This window comes from Nomascus leucogenys, chromosome 7b (genome assembly GCF_006542625.1).
Source record: "Nomascus leucogenys isolate Asia chromosome 7b, Asia_NLE_v1, whole genome shotgun sequence".
Classification (NCBI taxonomy): domain Eukaryota; kingdom Metazoa; phylum Chordata; class Mammalia; order Primates; family Hylobatidae; genus Nomascus; species Nomascus leucogenys.
The window spans coordinates 10,237,454-10,252,028 of NC_044387.1; the positions used below are offsets into that span (position 1 = coordinate 10,237,454).

The window sequence follows — 14,575 nt, forward strand, 5'->3', positions numbered from 1 at the left end:
AATAGGTGAAATTACATGGATAACAATACTCACTGCATCACTGATAGAAAAAATTTGGAAACAACCTAAATATCCACCACAAGGGGACTGGTTAGACCAATTGTGGGTCACCCATAAAAGAAATACTGCGTAAAGGCTGGGCACAATGGCTCACGCCTGTTATCCCAGCACTTTAGAAGGCCGAGGCGGGTGGATCTCCTGAGGTCAGGAGTTCAAGACCAGCCTGACCAACATGGCAAAACGCCATCTCTACCAAAAAATACAAAAATTAGCTGGGCATGGTGGCGCATGCCTGTAATCCCAGCTATTCGGGAGGCTGAGAAGGAGGCTCACTTGAACCCGGGAGGTAGAGGTTGCAGTGAGCCGAGATTGCGCCACTGCACTCCAGCCTGGGAGACAGAGTGAGACTTCCTCTCAAAAAAAAAAAAAAAAAAAAAAAAAAAGAAATACTGTATATGAAGCAATTAAGCAGCAGACTATATGCTAAAATTGGAAGCTATAAGTATAATGAGAAAAGCAAGGTGAAGAACAGTACACGAAGTACAATCCCTTCTCTGTAAAATTTCTGAATGGGACACAAACTTCTAAGAGATCACCTTTGGGAAGAGACCCTAGGGGTTAAGATGATGATGATGATGATGATTATTATTATTTTTGAGATGGAGTCTTGTTCTGTCACCCAGGCTGGAGTGCAGTGGTGTGATCTTGGCTCACTGCAAGCTCCACCTCCTGGGTTCACCCCATTCTCCTGCCTCAGCCTCCCGAGTAGCTGGGACTACAAGCGACCACCACCAGGCCCGGCTAATTTTTTCGATTTTTTAGTAGAGGCGGGGTTTCACTGTGTTAGCCAGGATGGTCTCGATCTCCTGACCTCGTGATCTGCCCGCCTCGGCCTCCCAAAGTGCCGGGATTACAGGCGTGAGCCACCGCGCCTGGCCAAAGATTCTTTTATTGACTATCTTTTGCTTTTCCACACAGTTTAAGGGTTTTTGCTATGCGGATGTAGTTTTTTAAAATTTTAGCAGGTTTTATTCTGGATGGGGAGCCAGTGAGAAATCTTCACTTCCTTCCTCATTCTTTTCAATACTTGAATAAAGAATGAGTTAAAAGTAATCATTTTTCTAAGTGGCCACAAATGGATTAGCTGAACACTAGAGGTGTACTCTGAGAAAATTGATTCTTGGCTGGGCACAGTGGGGCTCATGCCTGTAATCCCAGCACTTGGGGAGGCTGAGGCGGGTGGATCACCTGAGGTCAGGAGTTTGAGACCACCCTGGCCAACATGGTGAAATCCTGTCTCTACTAAAAATACAAAGATTAGCTGGGCATGGCAGTGGGCACCTGTAATCCCAACTACTCGGGAGGCTGAGGCAAGAGAATCACTTGAACTTGGGAGGCGGAGGTTATAGGGAGCCGAGATCGTGGCACTGCACTCCAGCCTGGGCAACAGAGCGAGAGTCTGTCTCAAAAAAAGAAAACTGGTTCTTAATATTATGATTAATTTTAACTAAAAAAAGACTGAAAGGTGCATCCCCCTTAATTTGTTGAACTATATGCTCTATAGGGACACTCGAGTTGACCATGACTAACTAAGAATGGCATTACCATTGCTACTTTTACCAGGTATGTTTCCTATTCAAATAGTGACGGAAGAAAGTTTAATTCTGGGCAACTGATTATCCTAACAATCTCTCTTTTTTTTTTTTTTTGGCAACAGGGTCTCGCTCTGTCTCCCAAGCTGGAGTGCAGTGGTGACATCATAGCTCCCTACAGCCTCCCATCTCCAGGGCTTAGGCAATCCTCTCACCTCAGCCTCTAGAGTAGGCGGGACTATAGGCACATGCACCACACCCATCTGATTTTTAAAAAATATTTTTGTAGAGACTGTAGTCTCTCTAGGTTGCCCAGGCTGGTCTCAAACTCCTGGGCTCAAGGGATCCTCCTGCCCCAGTCTCCCATAGTGCTGGGATTACAGGTGTGAGCCATCTCACTAGGACTGAGATAACAATCTCTTATACAAAGTACTCCCATTTCAGAGGTAATCATTAAAAATCATCTGGAAAGAGACTGAAACCTTCCAGATCCAGCTTTGCTTCAGCATCATCATGGCCTTTGGAAAAACACAGAATTATTTCCTTTGCTGGGGAAACAGAAGCAGAGATGTGTCCACGGGTAGAACCAGAATGGAAATCAGGTCTATTTCTGCTACTACTTTAATTCTTTATTTTAAAATCTAGAACATAGTTTGTTTGGCAAGATATGTCTTTTGGATTCTGCAGACCAATACAATTACAGAAAAATAATTTTGGGGACTAACACCGGGTTGTCATCTTTTCCTTTTGCCAAGAAAGAACATTAAAATGTACTACCAGCATCTGCTATCACTAGCATTTTATAAAAAGAGGTTCTGTTAGCAACGGAGTAGGAACTGTAGGAAAGCGTCTCAGAACAAAACTAAATTGAACAAATTCACCTAAAAATGCCTTGGTCTAGGATTTCTTTTCTTCATCAAAAGCTGCAAGAGAAAGCCACTGCTTACCTGATGCCGATTTACCGGTCATTGGGGTGGGCAGGTTTGGTTCTCGAGGTGCTGGGCCCCCTTGGGAATTCTTATCCCACAGATTCACATTCTTGTAGTTATAACTGTTAGGGTCTCCCCATGCTGAAGTGCCATCATCAATGTCCATTTTCCGACTAATTGACTGTGGGGATGGCTCTTCCCAACCACTGGGTTCCTCATCCTTAGGTGTTGCAGGCTGTGGCCCGCTGCTCCAGCTGGAATTGGAAGGTCGAACGTTGCCTGGAGGTGGTGCGGGTGGGCCTCCCCACGAACCAGAAGCCTCTGGTTGCGCTGGCGGTGGCTGCTGTGGGGGCTGCTGCTGTTGGTGTTGTTTATTCCAGGAATTGGGCTGTCGGCCCGTCTCATTCCATGCTGGGGATCTTTTGCAATCCTCCCACCCACCTTTTGAAGCTAGGCTTGCATTGCCACCATTACCCCAAGTCCCGATTTCATTCTGCCCTCCTTCACCCCACCCAGACACAGGTTTACTTGCAGAACTTTCCCAATTGCTGTTTTTTGTCTGATCGACTTCCTCTCCCCAACCATTCTTTCCAGAAGACCATCCTTGATTGGGCTGGCGTCCACCTCCCCACCCCTGATCCTTGCTGGGATTCTCATTCCAAGAGGAAGGTGTCTTTTCATCAGGTCGTCCTCCTCCCCAGTTGGAAGAGTTGTTGTTCTTGTAGTCATTCCAGCCTCCTGTGTTCTTGGGGTCTTTCCACTCTGTAGAGGCTGAGAGCTCCCCCCATCCAGACTTCATTTGATTGCTTTGGCTGGGTGCATCTCCCCAGCCCCCTGAGTTCTTGGTCTGTGTGGCAGCGCTCTCCCACCCCTCAGTTCCTTTGTCAGATTTCCCCTCAGGCCTTGGCACCTCTTCAATGTCCCACACTGTGTCCTGCTTAATTTGAGTTTGGCCCCAGCCAGTGTTTGAGAGCACCCTGGGGTCCAAATCAGTTCGGCTCAAAAGAGTCTGCAAGACAGCCTGACAATCAGGATGTGTGGGCCTGTACGACCGACGGCCAGAGTTATGACTGTCACTACTTCCTGCTTTGTGGTTGCTTCCAGTGCTTTGACCTCCAACTTCACTTCCTGTGGAGCTGGAAGATCTTCCCCAACAGGGAGCCTGGGCATTGCCTTGGTTTTCAGGGAGGGGGTGGCCCTTTTGAATGTCCCATGCTCCAGTGCTAGAATTTGGTTGGTTTGGACCACTCCATTCTCCAATTTTCAACTCATCAGACCCAGTCGGCTGTTTCCATTCTCCCTGAGAGACCCCAGATGTCATTTTGTTCCCTTCACCCCATTTGTTGTCATTAGAGTCCTGGGGGCCAAAGTTCCAGGACCCACCCGTAGACCTGTTATTGTTGTCCCAAGAGTCATTTTTTGACCCAGTTGATTTCTGAACAGAAGCTCCTTTCCAGGAGTCCTCTCTCTCTTTTCCATTGTTCCCATTGTTTCCAGAATTGCTTTGTCCAGAGACTGTGTCAGTTCCAGAAGGCCCCCTAGCTGCACCCCAAGATCCAACGCTCCCAGTCTTTCGATCTCCAGTGCTTTGTGAAGGGGCATCAGTGCTCCTGGAGGTGTTCCCCAAGCCCATTCCAAAGGGCATTCCCTTATTCTCCATGGGGTTTGGTGAACTTAAGTTCAAGGAGTTAGTGTTTCCATTTTTTGGTCCATCAGTGTTATGGATTTGAGCCTGTTCTCTGCCAGAGACAACAAAATTAACACCCGCATTTTCCATCTTTGACTGCTGTTCCCTGGATGTCTGACCTACTGTGCTAACCTGTGCACTGGAATTACTATTATCGGTTTCCAATGCCCCTTTCCTAGAAGTTCCTTCTTGGACCAGTGCTGGCCAGGCAGATGGGTTGCTATTTGGGTTAAAGTTGCTGAAGCCAGAGCCAGGTCCAATTCTATCCTGACCACTTACATTCCTCCAATTTCCTAGTCCATTGTTGTTCTCTGTAGTAGAGTTGGAAGATTGAACAGATTTAGCCTTAGGGTCAGATTTCCAGACCCCAAGATTACATTCGTTCCCAGAACTTGCAGACTGGCACTGGCTCCCTTTTCCTTTGTTACTAGTGGTGCTTCCTGGCAGAGTGCTCTTCTCAGAGCCAGGGTTCGAGGCACTGTTGTTATCGGTGGTGTTTTCGGAAGAAGATTCAGTGTCTTTGCTGGCAATACAAGGCCACTCTTCCATGTCAGACCCGTCTACAATCACCTTGTCCCAGATGTGAATTGGGTTGGGGGAGGTGCCGTTGTTGGAGGAGGCTCCCGAGCCCCAAGTGGAATTTGCATAATTTGAAGCAGCAGCACCTCCAAGGGTTGAGTCTGGGGAACAGATCATCTTATTAATCACAGCTTCAAATGCATTCATTACCCAAATGCATTCATTACTCATTAATCCCTCAAAGGGGCTCTCCTTTGAGCTCTGCCCTTAGGAGAGCTGATCACATGCCAGTTTCGCTCAACCCAGTTGCTTGTATCACAACTGTCTTAGTCATCTTTTTTCATTTGCCTTGTGTTATACCGGTTAAGTCTAACTTCCTATCTCTCAAAGCTACGTCCTTTGCCATTCCTATTGACAGAGAAGGGCCTTCTTGTATCTTGGGACAAGGCAATAGCAATGGCACTCTAAACTTGCTCTGTATCTCCAACCTACTCTAAACACCCCTGGCTGGAGCAATCTTTCTAAAACACACTTTTGATTATATCACTGCTGTATGGAGAACCTTCAACAGTTCTTTAGTGCACAAGAGTAAAGCTGAACTCCTTGGCCTCGAACGTCATCAAGATGTTCCATGACCTGGGACCAACCAACTTTTCTAGTCTTATCTTCTACTACTTCCTATGTAGATGTCAATATTCGATACTACTTGACATTCCACAACTTGTGCCTTCTCACTCTGGCACCATTTCACATTAGCACCTACTGTGTTTTCCTGCGGAATTCACACAGTGAAATTTACTCACCCTTCTGGGCCCAATTCAAGGGTCATTTCATCTACGAAGCTGTTTTCAAGCTCATCACCTGAAAATAATCTTTCCTTGTCTAGAGCCATTTTGCTCAGCACTGTGGCACCATGTTCACAACTTTCCTTCCCCAGGTTAGCATCTTTTAGGCAGAGACCCTAACTTGCTAACGTTAGAATTCCACACAGCAGCCAGCACAATGCTGCTGAGTAAGCATCTGCTGAATGATGAATGCCCACTGAGCCACTGAGCTAGGTGCCCGGGGCGGCGGGGGTGTCACATGAGTATGAATTAGGCAGAGTTCACAACCCCAAGGAACTTAATCTGATAAATGAGTCTGGCTCACCATATATTTTGGTGGAATTACCATGTTTGGTGGGAAAAACATGTTTTTAATGAGATCATTTCTTCTAAATTTATTTTGGCTTCTTTAACCAGGCAGCTTTTAATCAATTTGAAGTTTCAAAAAGTATTATACAAAGGCATAGAAAAATAAAAAGCATAGAATCCGAAACTCTTGAGATTTAGGGGCCTCCTTCATTTTAATAATGTGGATTCTGACTCACACTGGACCCAAGTCTCTACCTAGGCCTGGCTACACTCGGCTGCAGAAACTCCGCCCGACAGGGCCTGCCCCCTCACATGCTTCCTTTTGCAGCTGGTTAGGAGAGGCCAGGAAGGAAAGGCCACGGGTAGGGCTTATCTCTGCAGGAAGTCTGTGTCACCACGAGGTTTCTTTCCATCCTTACTCTGCACACAACAAGGTGGTGACCAAATTTTCTAGGCAATTATTTGTTCAAACTCAGAACTCAAATAAAGCATCCTACTGGTGACAATCATCAATCAATTCATTGTCTTTGCCAATGCCTAATGGTATTCAAGCTCTGAATTTTAATATCACCCCAAAAGACATTTTAAGTTGAAATCTGTTAATAAACTTTAAAAGATACTTAGAATTTCTTAGCTGTTAGTTGACTTAGTATTCATCTATTAAAAACTCTCAAAACTTTTTTTTTTTTTTTTTGAGATGGAGTCTTGCTCTGTCGCCCAGGCTGGAGTGCAATGGCGCGATCTCAGCTCACTGCAAGCTCTGCCTCCTGGGTTGATGCCATTCTCCTGCCTCAGCCTCCCGAGTAGCTGGGGACTACAGGAGCCCGCCACCACGCCTGGCTAATTTTTTTATATTTTTAGTAGAGACAGGGTTTCACCGCGTTAGCCAGGATGGTCTCGATCTCCTGACCTGGTGATCCACCCACCTGGGCCTCCCAAAGTGCTGGGATTACAGACGTGAGCCACCGTGCCCGGCCAAAAACTCTCAAAACTTCTAGTAGAACCCTTCAGCTAAATATCTCTTATTTCTACATACAGTTTTTAACAAAGCTCAAAATCCAGGGCCCACAAAAGAAATACTGACTTTAAAAATCTAATTTAAAAACTATAGTACTATTTTAGAATCCTCCAAAGATTCTATATTGCAATGTAGCAAATCATTTTCTCTATCCTCCTAGCATTCTGGAAACATAACACAGGCATCTAAAGATTCGCCTTCGCACAAGCCCCATGTCCAATTATGCCCTGAACACGTATGACGGTGGAACTATGGAGGTTCAAATTTGTAACACTCTAGTCTGAGAAGGAAAAAAGGCCCCCAAAATAATGAGCAACAGCAGTTAAGTTAGTCCTTATGCCAACAGCACACACTTATGGAACACTAAACCTCAGTTCCAAGAATCACCAATACACATCGCATACTAGGATCCTCTCTCATCTTTTGACTAATCCCAGTGGTTTATATAATGAATGGCTTTCCTGGACTTTACATCAAGCAATGCAAACAAAGTGCTCTCTCTCTGCCAAGCTGCCATGCATTTGATTCACAGGGTGCCTTACCTGGCGCAGTCCCACTCTCACTCTGCAGCAGCGCTCCTGTCACTTGTGCGTTGTTTGGGTTTGCTCCAGGTGCTGTGCAGGGAGGAGGCCCTGCCCCGCCCCCAAGGAGCATGCAGGACGGTGGAGGGGGCTGCCCACGTTTTAGTAACACTTTGTGGTCCTGCTGGCAACGGAATCGCGGCGGCACCTCCCGAGGCATGTAGCGGGCGGCGCTTGGCGGTTGTCCGTTCGGCACTGCCACCCTTTTGGCATTGTTGCCACCATTGACTGGTGGCGATGGAGAGCTGCCAATTGGGCTGGCGGCCGTTGGTTGGCTTAAACTTGGTTTCGTCACTTCGGGCACTAAAAGAGAGGGGTTAGCAAACAGTCTTTGAAATACATCAAATACATTTTTTCTAAAAATTTTAAAAATAATTTTATTATTTTAGAGATGGGATCTCGCCATGTTGCCCAGGCTGGTCTCGAACTCGGGCTCAAGGGACTCTCCCAGCTTGGCTTTCCAAAGTGTTAGAATTACAAGAGTGAGCCACTGCGCCTGGCCAAGATTATTATTTTTTATTTATTTTATTTATTTATTTATTTTTGAGATGGAGTCTCACACTGTTGCCCAGTGTGAGTGTCGCCCAGGCTGGAGTGCAGTGGTGCAATCTCTGCTCACTGCAACCTCTGCCTCCCGGGTTCACGCGATTCTCCTGCCTCAGCCTCCCAAGTAGCTCTGATTACAGGCGCCTGCCACCAAAACCAGCTAATTTTTTGTATTTTTAGTAGAGACAGGTTTTCACTATGTTGGCCAGTCTGGTCTTGAACTCCTGACCTCATGATCCGCCTGCCTTGGCCCCCCAAAGTGTTGGGATTACAGGCATGGGCCACTGCGCCCAGCCTGTTTTTCTTTTTTTTTGAGATGAGGTCTTGCTGTATAACTCAGGCTGGAGTGCAGTGATCTTGGCTTGCTGCAACTTCTACCTCCAGGGCTCAAGTGATCCTCCCACCTCAGCCTCCCGAGTAGCTGGGACTACAAGGCATACACCACCATGCCCAACTAATTTTTTTTTCCTCCTCTAGAGACAGGGTTTCGCCATGCTGCCTACCTAGACCAGTCTCGAACTCATGAACTCAAGCTATTTACCCACCTCGGCCTCCCAAAGTGCTGGGATTACAGATGTGAGCCACCACACCCAGACCCTGGCTAAGATTATTTGTAAGAAAGCTTACATGGTACCAATTTTAACAAAGTAACTTCTCCTTTTACTCTACTCTCAAGGGGCATGGTTTTTCCAAATTCTCCACAATCTCTTCAGTTTGCTGAAGGTAGGATGAAGGTGGTGGCTGATAGTGACAAGAATTTAAACCCAGCAAGGTCATGGAATACATTCCATTAATTAAGGCAGAGAGGGAAACGATCATCATTCACTCCCCTAAATCAACAGTGGAACTAATTCCCTGAAATGCTGCCTAGAAGAGTTAAATGTCCATGGCAAAGTCCTTGGGAAAGGGTTCAAGCCTCAGTCCAAGGGTCCCTTCCCTTCATCCACATTCTTAAAAGATCTACCCCTGAGTAACCTTTCTTGAAGCCCCTGGCCTAGGTGGGCTAAACATTCTTCCTAAGTGCTCCTGGAACACTTCATCCATTTCTCTCCACCACGAAAATTCTCCATTCAAAAGTCCATCTATCTCTACCATGGAAATTCTCCATCTACAAGTCCCATCTCTATCACGGAAATTCTCCATTTACAAGTCCTTCTCCCTCACCAGGCCATGACTTCCTGAGGGCAAGGACCCATCTTTCATCTTTTCTTTCTTCCTCAGGGCATGGCACAGAGTAGACTCTTACAAGAAACTCCAGGCCTGGCGCGGTGGCTCACGCCTGTAATCCCAGCACTTTGGGAGGCCGAGGCGGGCGGATCACGAGGTCAGGAGATCGAGACCATCCTGGCTAACACGGTGAAACCCCGTCTCTACTAAAAATACAAAAAATTAGCCGGGCGAGGTGGCAGGCGCCTGTAGTCCCAGCTACAAGGGAGGTTGAGGCAGGAGAATGGCGTGAACCCCGGGGGGCGGAGCCTGCAATGAGCCGAGATCGCGCCACTGCACTCCAGCCTGGGTGAAAGAGCGAGACTCCGTCTCAAAAAAACAAAAAAAAACAAAAAAAAAACAAGAAACTCCAGGCCTGGAAAATCACAAACTCAGCTTGGTTCTGGTTTCTACAGCTACCTGGACTCAAAGACTTGCACCGCTCTCTGTGTAAATACTAGAAATGTTACAAATCTTTTTACTTTTGTTAAAAAAAAAAAAGTTTTTTCACAATTCTTTAAAATAGAAATTTCAAAATGTAAATACTTTTTCTATTTACTTTAAATAATTTGATTTTTTTAACCTTAATTTTAAAAATGGCCCACATAGAGCATGGGAATGTCGGGGCAACTGTGAAGCCGCACTCTGCTGGACCCTCTGGCTCTCCCTGTCGATACACAGAAGGCTCTCTTAGATCTGTACCTCCCTCGCTGCATGCTGCCAAAAGATCATGGCCCTCTCCATAAAAATCTATCTGGCAAATAGAGGCTGGAAGTCGTACACTAATAATCATCAAGCCTGATAGTTCGGATGATTCTGAGGCCCAAATCCCTGCCTCCCAGGGTAACGTCAGGGCCAGCTCTGGGGGTAGTACTGCTTTGACTGCTAAAATGATGCGGGGCCAGCATGTTGCTTGTTGAACTGGCTCCCTTATGAGAGAGATATATCATCAGAAATCAGGAGGCCCAATCTATGCCACTACTGGACATTAACATACTGTGGGTGACAGGAGAAAAGATCAGGTGCCTGCAGCAACTTCCAGGTGACCCCATGTCTAACCTCAGCTAATCACAAGGCAGCACCAGGCCTCCCAGTAAGGGGACGGGGAGTGGAGGTCAGAGAATCCAAAATCTGATGAGCAGAATAAATGTGTGACTTAAGAAAATAAAATTAGTCGGCCAGGCACGATGGCTCACGCCTGTAATCCCAGCACTTTGGGAGGCTGAGGTGGCTAGATTACAGGGTCAGGACATCGAGACCATCCTGGCCAACACTGTGAAACCTCGTCTCTACTAAAAATACAAAAATTAGCTGGGCATGGTGGCATGCGCCTGTAGTCCCAGCTACTCAGGAGGCTGAGGAGGAGAACTCCTTGAACCTGGGAGGCAGGGGTTGCAGTGAGCCGAGATCGTGCCACTGCACTCCAGCCTGGGCCACAGAGCAAGACGCTGTCTCAAAAAAAAAAAAAAAAAAGAAAAAAGAAAAAAGAAAAGAAAATTAGTCATTATCTAATATTCATGACCTACAACAACAGATGGATACATAACTGGTAAATGAATGAATGAAGATTATTTAATATTAATTTTCTATCTGTTACTGGAGGATTCTATAGCATAGGGCATTCGCAATCCCCTTTTATCTTATTATGAGAATAAACAAGAAGTTGGCAGAGACTGGAGAAATTCATCCCAACTGGTTTTTAGGACGGAAAGAGCTATGTTTCTGTAAGGCTGCCCTTCTATAAAAGGTCTAGAATCTTCATTATAAGTTAACCAGGTCTACTACATACTTTTAACTCAATCCAGAAAAACAAGAAGACATGGCAGAATGACCTGCAGGACTGAGGGCTGAACACCAGTTTGACTCACTTTAAAACATTCACAGCACTGTTTCAACCGAAGAAATTTGGTAGGTATCACGTATCATGTAAGATTCCTCGCAAAAGTTCCTCGGGGCACTTTCCCACCACATCAGAGACAGAATGGATTGTAAATGATAAAGTCATTATAAAATGGGAACACACCTCAATCACTTTCCTCCCAATACAGTGTGCTCTGGCCCAGGAGATTAGTCATTCAAACTCCAGGACATCATGTACAAATAGGTCAAAGTATAAAAAGAAAAAAAACAAAACCTCCAGGAAACAGTCAGAAAACGCCCAAGACACCACCTTAGTCATAGCAAACTGTGTTTCAGCACCTGAATGAATTCTTACTCTATTTTTTAAATCACACCTTTCCGTGAATCCAAGAATGTTAAGCTTTTAAAGGGCAACCAGAATTGCCAGCACTAATTGGAGAGCAACGCAGCTTTTCAGGCAGGAGGTCTGATCCAAATTGACTCCCAAAGTCCAAACTTAAGACATCAGAATCAGTGTGCGTCACCCATCATCGTGGTCCAGAATGTTAGACGATAAAGGGCAAGAGAAGCTATCATTAAGTCTGAATATGTTACTTTTCAGGCTGTCTCTTTTCTGAATCTTAAGGATTTGTAAGTTGTGCAAGTTTTTCTAAAGATGAGCTGTTCAAAGTAAGTGCATAGTTTCTTATTTTCCGAGGAAAGGTTTGTGGCTTAAACATGATCTTAGTACTACAGGGAAATAAAAACATTGTGGGGAAAAAAAAAAAGGCTACGTATCCTATTTTCTAATTTCCATTCATTTACTTCTTTGTTTGTTTGTTTTTTGAGACTGAGTCTTGCTCTGTTGCCCAGGCTAGAGTGGAGTAGCAGGATCTCAGCTTGCTGCAACCTCCACCTTCCAGGTTCAAGTGATTCTCCTGCCTCAGCCTCCCGAGTAGCTGGCGTGCACCACCACGCCCGGCTAATTTTTGTATGTTTAACAGAGACGGGGTTTCATCATCTTGGCCAGGTTGGTCTCGAACTCCTGACCTCAGGTGATCTGCCCACCTCAGCCTTCCAAAGTGCTGGGATTACAGACGTGAGGCGCCGCACCTGGCTGTCCATTCATTTACTTTTTTTTTTGAGGCGGAGTTTTGCTCTTGTTGCCCAGGCTGGAGTACAGGGGTGTGATCTCGGCTCTCTGCAACCTCCGCCTCCCCGGATCAAGTGATTCTCCTGCCTCAGTCTCTCAAGTAGCTGGGATTACAGGTGTACACCACCATACCTGGCTAATTTTGTATTTTTAGTAGAGACGGGGTTTCACCATGTTGGCCAGGCTGGCCTCAAACTACTGACCTCAGGTGATCCACCTGCCTCAGCCTCCCAAAGTGCTGGGATAAAAGGCATGAGCTACTGTGCCCGTCCTCCATTCATTTACTTTTAAGAACCATTTATGTGTTCTAATAATTAAATCTCCTCCCCTTCCTCATCCCATTTATCTTATTCCATTCTTGTATCTCACAGTTTAAACTTCTAATTGCCCCTATTTCTGAAAACTCCAATTAGATGCTACTTTTTCAGATAAAAGGGCTCTTTAAGAAACTTCCGAACCAGGCAGGGTTCTGAACACAGCAGCTGCACAGAACTAGTACAAACTATTATTTCCTTTAACTATCTCAATGGTATCAAACATAAAAAAGAATGACCTAGAAATGTTTTTAAAGTAGTAGTTAAAATACAAACAAGGCCTAGAAAAGATATTCTAGGCTGAACATTTTAAATCTGATGACACGCAGTGAGCGGTCAACGTGTACTGAACAATTTTCAGTAACCTCTCAGCACTGCCTCTATTTCTTTACCTTCCACTCCCTCCTCAACCCAACACATACTGGCTTTTGCCTTAAACATCTCCCTGGAAGCTTCTTTCCTCCTAAGTCACTAGTGATCTTTGTTGCCAGTTTAACCAGCCCGCTTTGGACCTTTTCTTCTTTGGTTTTTCTGCAGCTTCTGACACCACTCGTCATTCCCTCCCTCCCGTTTCTGTGAGACATGCTCCAGCTAGCGCTTCAGCTCTTCCTTTCCTCTTCCTGTGTGGGCTTCTCCTACTCTTGATCAGGGGGGATCAGCAAACTTTCTGTAAAGGGCCAGATAGTAAATATTTTAGGGTTTACTGGCCATATGGTCTTCATCACAACAATACAACTCTGCACTTGTGGGGCCAAAGTGCCATAGACAATGTGTAAACAAATGAGTGTGGCTGTGATCCCATAAAACTTTATTTACAGACAGTGAAATATGAATTTCCTGTCATTTTCACATGTCTCTAAATATTGTCCCCATTTTTTCTCCAATAAATTAAAAAACGTAGAACATATTCTTAGCTCATGGGCAGTACAAAAATAGGCAACGAGGCCAACTTTGTCCACGGCCATAATGGCAACCCTGGCTTTTGACTGGAGAATGGCAAATGAATTTGGCCATAAGTAGTGGCTTAAAAACAAAACAAAACAAAACAAAATCAATGTGACGATAGGGCCTGCACCCTTTCCACATTTCAGTTCCTTGAGTACAAACTCTTCCATGCTCCGGCTTTAACTACCACTTATCATCTTTCCCTTCCTCTCAAACTTGTTTCCTAGCCCCAATCTCATTTCTTCACCCTTGAAGAATGGACTTATCCCCCAACCAGCTGCTCAAGTCAGAAACCTGCCTGGTATCTTAGACTTCTCAATGCTCCCCCACCCACATATCATTATCCAATCAACATAAAGTTAAACTAAAGCCTCTCTCAATTCCTGGCTAACACAGTGAAACCCCGTCTCTACTAAAAATACAAAAAATTAGCCAGGTGTGGTGGCATGTGCCTGTAGTCCCAACTACTCAGGAAGCTGAGGCAGGAGAATCGCTTGAACCTGGGAGGCGGAGGTTGCAGTGAGCCAAGATCATGCCATTGCACTCCAGCTGGGGCAACAGAGCGAGACTCTGCCTCAAAAAACAAACAAAAACAAAACCAAAAATATCTGCATTAATAGACATACAGTATCCAGGAAGAGATTTACACTTCCTGCACCACACTATGAAAAGGAACAGAGAGCAACCTCCAGGGACCATGTAGAGTTCGGGCCAGATTGGGCAAGGAATTTGTCAACTCAGGAAGGTTTAAACACCTGGGCTCCTAATCAGGTTCAAGTCGTCATTACCTCCTATTTGGACTATTTTCGTGCCAATTTATCGGAGCCACATGTCTTGTAATACCTCATATGCATTCACTCTCTTAGAGGCAGCCAGTTCCATCTCTGAACAAGTGGCTCCCCATCACTATGTTAGAACACACAAGTGTTTCTACAGGGTGTGAGGGGTGCTGTAAGTAGTTTATAAATTATTTAATGGGGGGACCCCTCCAATATTAAAAAATGAGAGTAGACTCAAGGTTACCCTGTACTCACTGTACTATGCCTTCTGAAATAGGCTCAAAACAAAGAGTGGTAGCCAATGTCCTGCGATGGCCCATAACCCCAGCTATGC

General features: G+C 45.5%; 1 protein-coding gene across 4 annotated transcripts in view; it reads right to left on the reverse strand.

Moving 5' to 3' along the window:
- TNRC6B (trinucleotide repeat containing adaptor 6B) overlaps window positions 1-14,575 on the reverse strand; it is a 284,827-nt gene that overhangs the window by 57,995 nt on the left and 212,257 nt on the right. For all 4 annotated transcript variants that reach the window (XM_030815502.1, XM_030815503.1, XM_030815505.1 and 1 more), the window contains 2 exons: window positions 7,421-7,762; window positions 2,540-4,888 (listed from right to left, as the gene is read on the reverse strand). In XM_030815502.1, the coding sequence (XP_030671362.1) occupies window positions 2,540-4,888; window positions 7,421-7,762 (2,691 nt within the window). The remainder of the gene's footprint in view (window positions 1-2,539; window positions 4,889-7,420; window positions 7,763-14,575) is intronic.